We start from the raw sequence: 13013 nt of genomic DNA, 5'->3' as shown, positions 1-13013 counted from the left end.
CGGTGCGCTCCTAGATGATGGCGGCGCCCCTCTGTCCAGAGTTGGCGCTCCTGCAGTCGGTAGCGGCGCGCTTATAGATGATGGCGGCGCCCCTCTGTCCAGAGTTAGCGCTCCTCCAGTCGATAGCAGCGCGCTCCTAGATGATGGGGCGCCCCTCTGTCCAGTGTTGGCGCCCCTCCAGTTGACAGCGACGAAGCTCCTAGATGATGACGGCGACGCCCCTTTGTCCAGTCTTGGCGCTCCTTCAGTGATAGCGGTGCCCTCCTAGACGATGGTGGTGACCCTCTGTCCAGTGTTGGCGCTCCTCCAGTCGATAACGGCGCGCTCCTAGATTATGGCGGCGCCCCTCTGTCCAGTGTTTGCGCTCCTCCAGTCGATAGCGGCGCTCTCCTAGATGATGGCACCTTCCCGGCTCACTGGTGTCCTTCTGATCAGAGGGCGCCCTCCCGGCTCACTGACGTGCTTCTGACCAGAAGGCGCCCTCCAACTCACTAGCATGCTTCTTATCAGAAGGCGCCCTCACGGCTAATTGGAATGCATCTTCTCAGAGGGCGCCCTCTCGACTTACCGGCATGGTTCTGTTCAGAAGGCGCCCTCTCCACTCACCGGCGTGCTTCTGATCGTAAGGCTCCCTCCTGACCCACTGGCGTGCTTCTGATCGTAAGGCGCCCTTCCGACTCACCGGTGAGGTACTTGTTATCAGAGGTCGCCCCACCGACACACTGACGTGCTTCTGATCAGAGGGCGCCCTCCCGGCTCACTGGCGTGCTTCTGGTCAGAAGGCGCCCTCCGACTTCATGAGTATGGTGTCAGTTATGGGATATGTAGAAATGCTGCAGCTCTAGTCTCTAAATAGCTCCCATGGCCATGTTCCTAATCTTATAGCTTGATGATAGGTAAAGTTATTTTATTATTATAGTATTATAACATTCTTATAGTTATAAGACTTGAACCTATCTGTATTTTTTCTTTTAAATCCAACATTTATTTTCTATAGCCAATTATTATTAGTACTATAGTATTAAGAACAATAAACATCGTTAATTTTTTATTATAGTACTTGTAGTTGTCTGATATTTCGGCTGTTTTCTGCTTTCCTAACAAAAACCGTTAACGGCTGACGCTTTCCGAGACGCTGGGTCGGGCTCAAAATTCAAATTTAAGCATAGAAGTTAGAACCCCGTTCATATTAACCCGCGCCCGGCTGGGGGTCCTGGATTTCCACGCCCTGCTGGGGGGGGGGGGGTGTTTGAACACCCCCCTTGTAACTCGGCTCCTGGGCCACGTAGCGATACGCGGAAGGCGGCGTTCGAAAGAGCGTCAAAAATAATGACGAAATCACTTCGGTCAATTTTTTGGTCAGGTCAAAGGTCAGGTCACCAGAGGTCATTGAAGGCAAAATTTCGCCGATTTCCAGGTCGAATGTCGAAAATTTCCAAGAAGCCAACGCATAACTCGGGAACCAATAGAGCTACAGCGCCGCGGAAAAGCGCATTCGATAGCCCTATTAACACCCTTTCTGAGTAATTCTCTCAGATTTGACCTAACGTCAACGGTTTTGCCTCCAGGCGGCAAAAACTGCAAAAATAGCCGATTTTTTCGGAAACAGTTTTTTCTGCAATAACTTTTGACCCAAGCCCTGTACGAGCTTACTTTTACCGGCATCGTGTTCCTCTCGTCAAGACGCATCGAATGAACTATACCTTGACCTTGAAAGGTCAACTTGAAAATTTGACCTCAGGTCAAGGTCATGACCTGACCGGAAAGGGTCATGTTGCATATCAGTCGATCCGTATCGTCGAGCTGAACACATCTAAGGCGTTTTCATCGCTCTAGCATGCCTCTATCAAAAGTTATTTGCGAAAAACTGTTAGATACCGTTCGTGACCCAAGATGACCTCAGGGCATAAACAAGGGTCACGGACACCATTTTCATGTTCAGTGTGTCTAAACCACTGGTAATTCGGTGTTTGGGAGTGTTTATAATGTCTTTAGTCCACAGGGGCGCGGGAACTACTTTCCGACTGGGGGGGGGGGGGGGGCACACCATAATTATAGAGATTAACCTAGGGTACCTACCCCCAAATCTAGGTTTCTCACCGGTTTTAGGCCACTTATTTTTCACCCCTCGGATTTTTCAACAAAAAAAGAAAACATTTGCAAAAAAGTGTGGTATTCCGTCTCAAAGCTGTGGGGGCACCGCCCCCACGGCCCCAGAGTTGGGGGGGGGGCAAGCTGCCCCCACTGCCCCCCCGGCTCCCGCGCCTATGTTAGTCCAAAAGAGGCGCATTTCAATTTTCTCCCATTGACTTATAATGGGGAGGTCGCAAAATTGACCTGACCTTAGGTCATCGATATCAAAATTCTGAGATATACGTTTTGTACATGCTATTGCTCTTAGCAATCGCTGAAAGTTTCAAAGCGATCGGTCACTCGGTGTAGCTATGACAGACATTGAAACTTTTTATGAGGTGAGGTCACTTCAACTGACCTGGTGACCTGACCTTGAATGACCTTGGTCTGAAATTTTCACAACATGTGTAGAATTAATGTATGATAAGGTGTACCAAAAACGGCGGCGCTCCGCGCCGCCGTTTTTGAGATATTCGCGAAAAACCACAAGGGGGGTGTTCAAACACCCCCCCAGCAAGGCGCGGGTTAAAAATTATATGTAAAGTACTGTAGCACGGTCCTTTGTATTGGATGACTAAACAGCAGTGAGCAAAAAATGAATTCAGGCAACAAAAGAACGCGAAAGAAATCTGGTGCACAGAACAGGGCTGCTAAGAAAAGGAAAGAATTGCTGTCGTTTGCGTCTTGCAATCGGTGTATCCTTGAGTTTTGCAGGTGAGTCAAAAGGCCGTATACCTATACTGTGTAAGTGTATCAAATTGAAAAAAGATGCGTGTTTTTTTTTTTTGGTATTTAATGTAGGTATCACTTGGGGAAAATTGTACCTAGTTAGTGAGTAATGTGTCATGTCTGAATCATATCAGGCGCGGATACAAGAGAGGGGCGATGGGGGCCATGGCCCCTCCCTTGAGCGATATTTTAGTCTTAAGAAATAAAATTAATGAAGAAAAAAACTGAAAAGAGGGCCTCCATGAAGTGAGTGAAATCCGATGAGTTTTTCGAAAAAGTAGGACTTTTACTTTTTAGGGACCTCCGAAGCTGAGAAAGGGGCCTCGTGAATATAAAGTGGGTTAACCCTATTCCTGGCGGGCTCCGCCGGGACAAGAAACTGGCGGGGGGGGGGCCGATTCGGCCCCCCTTCAGATCTCAAAAACTACACATCGCAGCGACAAACGGTAAACGGCATCGGATACGCACGGTCAAGATCTACAATTTTTACAAAGGTCATTTTCAGGTCAGGTCAAAGGTGACGTCACAGGGGTCGAAAAAGTCAAAATGGCGGCGCTAGATATGGAGAGAGTTTTTCTCGAATAACTTTCGAATTAGTCAAGATAGGAACAAACTAAGGGCATCATCGTGATCCTCTCGTCAATCCGCATCGAATGATATATATGTTGACCTCGAAAGGTCAAGGTCAAAGGTTGACCTCAGGTCACGTGACCTCGAGGTCATCATGTATATCATTCGATGCGTCTTGACGAGCTGAACACAATGAGACCATCCACGCGTCTGTATCTTGTTCCTGTACGGAGTTATTGGCCAAAAACCTTTGGTGACCTTTGATGACGTCACATGACCTCACAGCTGCCCAACAGCAAAACAGACCTCAAGGTAGTGAAGGTTGATCGTATATGAAGTCATGTATGGTATATGGGGCCATTCCAACCCGTTTTAGTGGTAAAAACAGGGAGTTGATTTTTCCCCCATTGACTTATAATGGGGAGGTCGCGAAACTGACCTGACCTTAGGTCACCGATATCAAAATTCCGAGATAAACAAATTTCACATACTGGTACCCTAACTAAAGCCTGAAGAGAAGAAATTGATCGGTCAAAAACTCTAGCTCTGGCGTGATTGCAAACTTTTCTGAGGTAGGGTCACCAAACCGCCTCTGGTGACCTGACCTGAGGTCAGATCAACTCAAAATTTTCAGACATGTTGCGTAGAAGCCTTTTAGGAAAAGTCAGAAAATTTGAGCTTCCTAGCTCAACGCGTTTGGGAGAAATAACCAAAAAACCTCAGGGGGGCTCCTGAGGCCCCCCCCCCCGCCAGGAATAGGGTTAAATCCGATGAGTTTTTTTCGAGAAAAAAAAAGATTATTTAGGGGCCTCCAGAAGTGGGAAAATGGGGCCTCCACTCTTGCGAGAGCACATTTCGATTCAGTTTAAGGGCGTTTGAAGAAAAACACAATTGCTATTACATATTCGACCGCAGACGTGACGGAGATACTCCTACGGAGTACGGAGTAGCGCCGATAGATAAGAGTAAAGCCGGCTCTCAGTGAGGAAATTATATTGAATGTAGCAATGCACATGACACCAGTAATACAAAATAGCAACGGAACAGTGATGCAACGCGCACCACAGACTCACCCAGAATGCTCGGCCGCGACACTTTCACGTTCGCAGTTATGAGTTATGTTCGTACCGCACGTGTACCGCTGCCTGAGGCTGATCAATGTGTACGCATGTACAATGTCAGTTATGCTTGTTCCGCACGTGTACGAACATAACTGACACATTCAAGTTTCAGATATGTGGCGCCCTCCTTGTTGGCGCCCTCCTTGATTGGCGCCCTCTCGTCCAATGCCCTGGTCCTTCGCAAATTCCTGGGTACGCCACTGCCTTTATCCTATGTTGTATACATGGATAACAATAACAATTACATCACAGGCGCTGTGTCGTTCGTGTTCTAACCGGCCAGCCGTCTCCTGTTTCCGCTTTTGTGGTCGGCTCTGGTCCGGTTGGCTGCTGGATGGCCGTCATACAGCGGTCGCCGCCCCGTCGTCAGTCGGGCGGACCGGCAGACGCCGCAGTCCCAGCTCGTCACAGAGCGTCACGGGCCGTCACAGAGCGTCACGGAGCGTCACAGAGCGTCACGGGCCGTCACGGGTGTCACACTGGACAGACAGGCGCTGGACGTCACGGCAGATGTTGGTGTGAGTCGGTGCGAGTGGTTTCTGGTGAGACATCTGAGACGTATGAGACAAGTGAGGAACTAGTGAATAGTGCGGCTATTTAGAGGACTTTAGGGGACCGTTTATTTGGAGCACAACTGAGGAGCAGGAGACCGGAAGAGTTCGCTGACCAGCTCGGCTCCTGACATTGGTGAGGTGAGCATCGTCTCGTCAGTGGTGGCTTCGTGGGAATTCATGCTGTTCTCGGATGTGTGCTATTATGTGATGACTAACTTATAGTCTTTTGATTTATTTTTGCACCAAGGTCTTATGGCACAGTTATTTATTTAAAGGGAAATAAAAAGCTAGCTTTAGAGGTAGACCGATTTGCGTTCATGAAAAAAAAACTGGGTAATGGGTATGTCTGTATTGCGGTGCTACTTTATCTGGATCGGTTTTTATCGTTCAAGATAAAGTATATCTGGGGAAAAAACGATAAAAACCGATACAAAACCCCGTTACAATTGCAAAGGTTGGATCGATAACCGCATTTCCTGGACAGCGACCTGAAGTAGTTCAACCCATATTCTAATTTATATAAATTAAATGTAAGGGCCACATCGAAAATCTCGAGTGCATCAGCTCACGTCGCCACCGGCGTCCCGTAATCGAAGCCGGCTGCGTCAGATTCCATTCAAGGACACTGACAGGTTAGGCTGTCCCGCAACGCCGGTGTGCATTACGGCACAGCATGGTGTTAGTAGCTATAGTATATTTATCGGCATCAAAGTCACTCATCGCGATGGAAAGGGATATTCAAAGTGTTGACGGTAAGAACAAGCAAGCCACATATCGGACTCAGACCGTCGCACTCAGGGCCCGACCGATCTGACCCTCGAAACAGAACAGCCCGCCCCTGTGAATGTGATACGATTTATAGGGACTGCAGCTCTATGGCGCGTTCGGCTTGTGATAAACACGATGCTGCATATCGTGCATAATTTATTACGCATCTCGTATTGCACATGCCTCGCTTGTACTATCAGTGAACTAAAGAAACGTTTGTAATATTTTGCAAACTGTCTTTGTCTTTGTTCGACATACCATTTTAACCATTTTACCGTTTGTTTCTGTACGCTTATAAACAGCTGAATAGGCCACATGCACCATACAAACACCCAGTCTTGCCTTTTTCTGGGTTCCGCAGCGCAGCCCGCCCAAACAACCCTACAAATCACGAACGCTTCTGGCCTGAGAGTTCCTCCGTTAGAGACACCGTAAGGATAGTAAATGCTGGTCAGTTCTAGTCGGTCCACACGTAAATCTATCATCTGTAAGTGTAGACGCTACCCACGGGGTATTGTGCGTGTTTATGTGCGTGTGTGTTTGTGTGTCGGTCAGTCATGGTTAACGGTCAAACGGTGAGGCAACCGTACCGCTTCTCAGTGGTATGTAGGGTCCTAAATCGTAAATCCTGGCGCCGTGTCGGATGCTGTCGTGACTCGTGATGACGTAAAAACGTACACGTCGCCTGTGTATAGAGCCTTGGCCTGTGTTCTCCATTATAAGCATAAGAGAGTCCTCTATCAAATTAGACAGACGGTTACGATTTCTAGTGATAATTTGTAATAACTGATTTTATGTATATTATTTGACTCCAATCTGGCATAGGTATTTGAGAGCCGCTCCAAGTTCATACGGTGCCCATCGAACATCAAAATCGCAATGAAAAGCTATTTTATCGCTTTGAAGAAAAAATTCGCCAATAACGCTACTTGTTGACCGAAAAAGTTGCTATAGAACAAGCTCTGAGAATCTGATATATAGAGATGTCTATTTTATAATTTCTCCCAGAGGACAATCTAGATGCAGAATAACTACGCCAATTTATCATTACGAGCGAGCGAGCGCAACGAGCGAAGTGAGTCTTTTCAATACCAGTAAAACGCCTTTTGGGCGAAGAACGAGCGAGCGAGATAGTGAGCCTTGCACGTGCGGAAGGGCGAGAGGGTACTTCCAACGGACTTGTGCAAAGCACCCTTCTAACCGATCGCTAGCGGTGTGCCGAATTTGAACGCAGTCGGCCCAGCCGTTCCTGAGATCTGAAAGCGGCATTCTGCACGTGCGCACGTGCAAACGGGGTCCAAAATGACTTTTGCACGGCACCCTCCTAGCCGGTCCCCAACCGTGTACCAAATTTGAGCGCAATCGGTCCAGCCGTTCTCGAGATCTGGAAGCGCCCCCTGCACGTGCGCACGTGCAGTAGCACCCTAACCGCAACACATGGGAATGCATTGCCTGGTGGGTGCCTACCTGTATGCCAAGTTTCAGCGAAATCGCCCCAGTAATTAAATTACCGAGTTATTGAAATGGGAACAAATTTGACACCTCTTATTGTTGTATTTTGCACGTGCACTGGGGGTCACTCACATAGATCAAGAGTATCCGACCTTTGGTAGAAGGGATGCAGCTACCCTATAAAAATTACCGCAAGACAATCGCTCAAGCCGCTGCTGAGGTATGGGCCTCTCAAAATCACTACTTTTGCAAAACTGCTTGAACACCCTTGACTTTTCACGTGGCACGTGCCACGACGGTCACTGAGATGTATCAAAAGTAGTCAATTACGGGGTAGAAGGGATGGGGCTACCCAGCAAAAAAGACCGCAGGGCAATCGGTCCAGCGGTTGCTGAGATATAAGCCTCTCAAAAGCGTTACAGGCCGGGCCGGGCCGGGCCGGGCCGCTCATACTGAGATTTTTCCCTTATATTGAAAAGACTTCGCTTCGCTCGCTGCGCTCGCTCGCTCGTAATAACGGAGCAATCTCAGTATGAGCGGCCCGGCCCGGCCTGTAACGCTTTTGAGAGGCTTATATCTCGGCAACCGCTGGACCGATTGGCCTGCGGTCTTTTTTGTTGGGTAGCCCCATCCCTTCTACCCCGTAATTGACTACTTTTGATACACCTCAGTGACCGTCGTGGCACGTGCCACGTGAAAAGTCAAGAGTGTTCAAGCTGTTTTGCAAAAGTAGTGATTTTGAGAGGCTCATATCTCAGCAGCCGCTTGGGCGATTGACTTGCGGTAATTTTTATAGGGTAGCAGCATCCCTTCTGCCCAAAATAGGATACTCTCGATGCATGTGGGTCACCCCCAGTGCACGTGCAAAATACAACAATATGAGGTACCAAATTTGTTCCCATTTCAGTAACTCGGTAATTACTGGGGCGATTTCGCTGAAACTTGGCATACAGGTAGGCACCCACCAGGCAATGCATTCCCATGTGTTGAGGTTAGGGTGCCACTGCACGTGCGCACGTGCAGGGGGCGTTTCCAGATCTCGAGAACGGCTGGGCCGATTGCGCTCAAATTTGGTACAGGGTTGGGGACCAGTTAGTAGGGTGCCGTGCAAAAGTCATTTTGGACCCCGTTTGCACGTGCGCACGTGCAGAACGCCGCTTCCAGATCTCAGGAACGGCTGGGCCGATTGCGTTCAAATTTGGCACACCGCTAGCGACCAGTTAGAAGGGTGCTTTGCGCAAGCCCGTTGGAAGCACCCTCTCGCCCTTCCGCACGTGCAGGGCTCACTATCTCGCTCGCTCGTTCTTCGCCCAAAAGGCGTTATACTGGTAATACCATTGACTGATTATAACTCTATTTAAAGGACTGACGGAAACCTGATTACCTGTATCTGATGTAACTATTACTGCAGATAGAAATTTTAGTGATGTAAACCAAAACAGCGTGATTATACTGAATACTGACCTTCGATGCCATACGATGCAACATCATCTCCCTCAATCAAAACCTGTGCTTCATGGTCGTTGAACATGGTAGACGGTAGGCCACGTTTTTGCCCAATGGCCACCACTATCCACACCAGTGTTACAGTGTCGGTGCTGAGATTCAACCCCCACAGCATCCGGCGTCTGACCACCTGTCTATCTGGAAGGGCGACAGACACCAGTTCCCATGGGTTCTTATGTTCCTCCGACCACAAGTCTGGCATGTGGCCCCTCAGCCGCACGCGTCTTTGCGGAGATGCTCACGCAGCCTTTCAAGGCTGGCGCGCGTGTGCACTGTGCATGGCGATCCAGCACTTTTGATCAAAGGCAATACGTGCCTGGTGACAGACTTATGAATACAAGCTAATGAACTAAGCTAACTGGTGTGAGCACATCAACAGAGTGGATATAGCGTCTAGCGATGTGATGAGTTATCCAAAGAAGTCGAAACAAGACTACTTTCAAGAGACCTGCTGTCGACATGCCAATGTTTTGCACACTCTGCCATCCTTCAGATAAAACTAACTTAACCCCTAGGTGTTTTTTTTTTTCATTGCAGATGTGAATGGCTGTACGACATCTCGCTTCTCGTCAGTTGTGCAGTCATAAATTCAAAGGCGGCCATGTTGGTGGCTATTGAAGCTAGCGTCATGTTCAGCCTGCTCGCTTGGCCGGCTGCATGGGCTGACGAAATTCCCATTGCGAAGGATATAGCAAGATCGTCTTCCTCAGACGACTGGGCCAAGGATCTCCTCAAATATGATTTCGAAAATCGTATATGGGACTCATCATTTTCAAATGAAGAGAGTCTCACAAAAGCCAAAAAGATTGATGATAGCTCACATGCGACAGATAAAGCAAAGATACGAAAAACCAGCATGAAGATTGATGCGCATGAGCATGCGCCTACCAACAGGATTGGAAACCATGATCAGATACCAGTGGAATATTCCAAAAAAGTCAACGATTACTTTCTAAATACACAGTGGACGTACGGAACGGCGGCAGGACTAAGCACAGAGCAAGCAGGCCAACACGTCTTGAGACCAGTAATCGACTTACGAAATATTGTTCCTATTCCGGATCCTGACTACGAAGCTGGCCTACTATACAAATCAGGCTACAAAGAACCTTCCCCAGACAATTACATTTACCCCGTAAAGAGCAGGACGAAGAACACAACACTGCTCACCTGGGAACCAGGTCCTTTCCAAGCCGATGAAGACGATGGCTCAATCACTTACATCGATAAAAGGCCACTTACGGTTTCCAGTCATCCAAACAAATATAAAGAACATCAAGGACTTGGAAAAGACCACGAGACAAGCCAGCTTAACGATGACTACGATGCACAAGAAATAAGGAATATTTTGCCGCCAAAGAATCTGAAACCTTTTCTGAGTTTTGGCAACCTGCATCACAAGCAAAGGTTCCCACATGAAAAGTTTCGACGTCCTCCGAAAACTAACCACAAAAAGAACGTGTGGCGACCAAAGCCCAAGAAGCCATTGAGGCCACCTTTCCAACCCGGGAAGAAACGCCACCCGCGTCCTCCAGCAAGACCACGCAAACCGTTTCACCCGACGCGTAAACACATTCAGAAACAGCACGCAGACAGCTCCAACGTGGTTATTCACTTCCACGAAACCAAAAAACCGCACCGGTTCCACCGTCCTCCCGTGCACGGCGGCTGGGGCGCGCTGGGCCTGTCGACCCGCCTCACACCGATGGCTGTGGTCTGTGGCGTGCTTCTGGTCGGAACTCTGGCCGTGCTGGGGTACCTCATCTGGCTTACACCACCCACCATCGTCACCTACAGTAAGCGGCAGCGCGATGACGCCGGCGCCGACCTGCTGGCGGCGCCGTTTCAGCTCAGTCAGCTCATTGAGCTGGCCGCTCAGCTCAGCCAGGCGCTGGCGGAGGCTGAGCTGGTCACGCTGAAACTGAGCGCAGCTGGCGAGAGTCAGAGGGAACGCTGGCGCAGCTGTCAGCCGCTGCAGCTGTGCCGCGCGCTGGTCGAGGGTGACCTCCTCCACAACCAGCCCGTCTGGAGCAGGTGGGTGCCGACCAGGGAACGAGAGGGCGTATGACTTTATCTGAGGTTGTTCAATAACTTTTTGTGACGGGCGAATGGCGAGCAGTAGGCAGTAGGTATATTAGGAAACGTTTAAAAAAAGATTGTCAAAGTACAAATATTATGCAATTTAGCAAATAAAATCAGTTTATATGCTCTGTTTTATCTTCACCGTGCGATACATGCATTAACCAAAACATTATTATTGATTAAGGCAGTTTGTATAGGGAACGGAAAGCTAAGCGTTTGGCCACTTGGTGATTCATTTTGACCACCACATCGTCTGACCCATGACCTCCAGGTATATCCGGGCCGCGCCCTGGCTGTGGTTGTTCGGTCTGGACGATGCCACTGCAGCACGGCTGCAGGAGCTGGCCCACCACCCCGACTTCCGCTCCTGTCAGCCGTTCTTCGAGTCATGCGACAGGTCTTAGACACGAGGAGCGGCGCGAGGAAAGAACAAATGGTGGCGCTTGCTGATCTTAGCAAGCGATGTGATGTTCTTCAGGCAAGTGTGATCAAAAGAGTGGCATCAAAAATATAGCTCGACTAGGCAAGATAGTCGCGGGCTACGAAGCGTTTAATGAGATGGTGACGAGATGCAATGCGAATATGACAATGCTGCAAGTGAGGGAAAGCGCTAGATTAGATGATTGAATCAGTCTACTAAGCAGTGGGGGAAAGATGTGCGGCATACTGCGACGAACCAGTTTTGAGAAAAAAACATTGATGGCTTTAGCTCCGTGAGTGAGTCGTGCATCTGAATGAAAACAATGTAAAAGTATTTTTAAACGGACAAAACCGACAGCTTGTGTCGGTGCGTCAGTTCATGTTAACTCTGGCGACCGTAAAGCGCAATTATACCGTGACAGTCTAAATGTTGTGCTTGAATTGGCTGGATACTGTGTCGTGGAGTGATAAATGTCTATGATTTATTTAAATACCTAATGTTGTTATGCGTGCACAACCGGATGCAGAATGTGCGAGAATAGGGAAACGCTTACCTCAGCCATGCGCCCGTATCAGATCATCTGATCTAGTCTCGCCTCAGAGTTCACGTCTCAACAGCTGACACGACAATAATTTGCTGGCTAGAAAATCTGGTATTATGGGCCTGCAACATCTTTGTTTCCCGCTCTGTGCACCCACAGTTTCCGAGGTATGGCGACTTGAAGTTCATTTTGAGGCAATGGCTGTGTATTCAGTGAGTTTCGCCGTATATATTTTGTATACGCTGTTTTTACTCGGCTATAGCTTTACACATAATACGACACTCGACAGAGGTCTTGAACTTGATTGCGCTATTCCGATTGTATCGAAATAAAAATGGCATGCAACGTTTAAAAGCTGCTAATAAGTCCACGCGTTTCTTTTGATGCGGAATTTCCGACATTTTATGTATAACCTGTAGGCATAAAAATAGCTCTACTACTTTGAACAATATTTGGTCTGCACAGCACTTACAGATTTCGCACCATTCGAAGACGTTTAGAAAATCCGCACGCAGATGGAAGACGTCCCCCGATATTCTTTTCAGGATGTGCGTAAAACAAGGCACTAATTTTGCAAGAATGAACAGACATCTAAATATTCCATTCTCCACATTTGATCAATATTATTCTATTCATGTTTTCATCCTATATGTATGTACATACTGTGACGCAATAATGCACACAAGTGAGCGATTCCATTTGTCAGTCGAGAGTCGCTATAGTACCTACACCTATACCAGCAAGCCGAATTCATTCACCATACCAAATCAGCCGAAACATGTCGCGATACAGCCTGTCACACAGTTCACGCATTTCGTGTTCCGCCGACCGCGTGACTGTGCTTCCCTGAATACATAGAACACCTCCACACAAACAGGGCGTGTAGCGTGGAGGGAGGGTCACCCCCGCTCGCTCGTGGGCCCACCCTCCGCGCGGGCCGCTCTTTGGCTGTCAGTATGCACGATCGCTGATCGTTAGGCGTCGGGCGCTGATCGGCGCTCACCATTGACTAACTTGTCCGGTGGCCAAGTTGGTCGCCGTCCGACGGCACACCGCCATTGATGTCGGCGCCGTTTTTCAATTCGCCCCGCGCCCGCTATGGACAGCGCACTGACCGGCCGAATCGCCCGAGGGTG

At 48.7% G+C, this 13013-nt stretch overlaps 1 protein-coding gene across 1 annotated transcript; it reads left to right on the top strand.

Annotated features, from left to right (window-relative positions):
• Positions 1–5126: 5126 nt before the first annotated feature.
• On the top strand, positions 5127–12250 carry LOC122373751. Its single transcript, XM_043352113.1, has 3 exons — positions 5127–5245; positions 9371–10867; positions 11187–12250. The coding sequence occupies exons 2-3, from the start codon at positions 9435–9437 to the stop codon at positions 11317–11319; spliced, it is 1566 nt and encodes a 521-aa protein (XP_043208048.1). The 5' UTR covers positions 5127–5245; positions 9371–9434; the 3' UTR covers positions 11320–12250.
• The last annotated feature ends 763 nt before the right edge of the window (positions 12251–13013 follow it).

The sequence above is a fragment of the Amphibalanus amphitrite genome, unplaced genomic scaffold (assembly GCF_019059575.1).
Source record: "Amphibalanus amphitrite isolate SeventyFive unplaced genomic scaffold, NRLGWU_Aamphi_draft 001546F_arrow, whole genome shotgun sequence".
Classification (NCBI taxonomy): domain Eukaryota; kingdom Metazoa; phylum Arthropoda; class Thecostraca; order Balanomorpha; family Balanidae; genus Amphibalanus; species Amphibalanus amphitrite.
Note: the sequence above shows the minus strand (reverse complement) of the source record. Positions and strands in the feature narration are given on the sequence as shown.

What these genes read in the sequence shown, in the direction of transcription:
- LOC122373751 (XM_043352113.1), top strand. Translation starts at nt 9,435, where the DNA reads ATGTTGGTGGCTATTGAAGCTAGCGTCATGTTCAGCCTGCTCGCTTGG. An exon ending in AACCAGCCCGTCTGGAGCAG is followed by an intron (nt 10,868 to 11,186) that starts GTGGGTGCCGAC and finishes CATGACCTCCAG; the next exon opens with GTATATCCGGGCCGCGCCCT.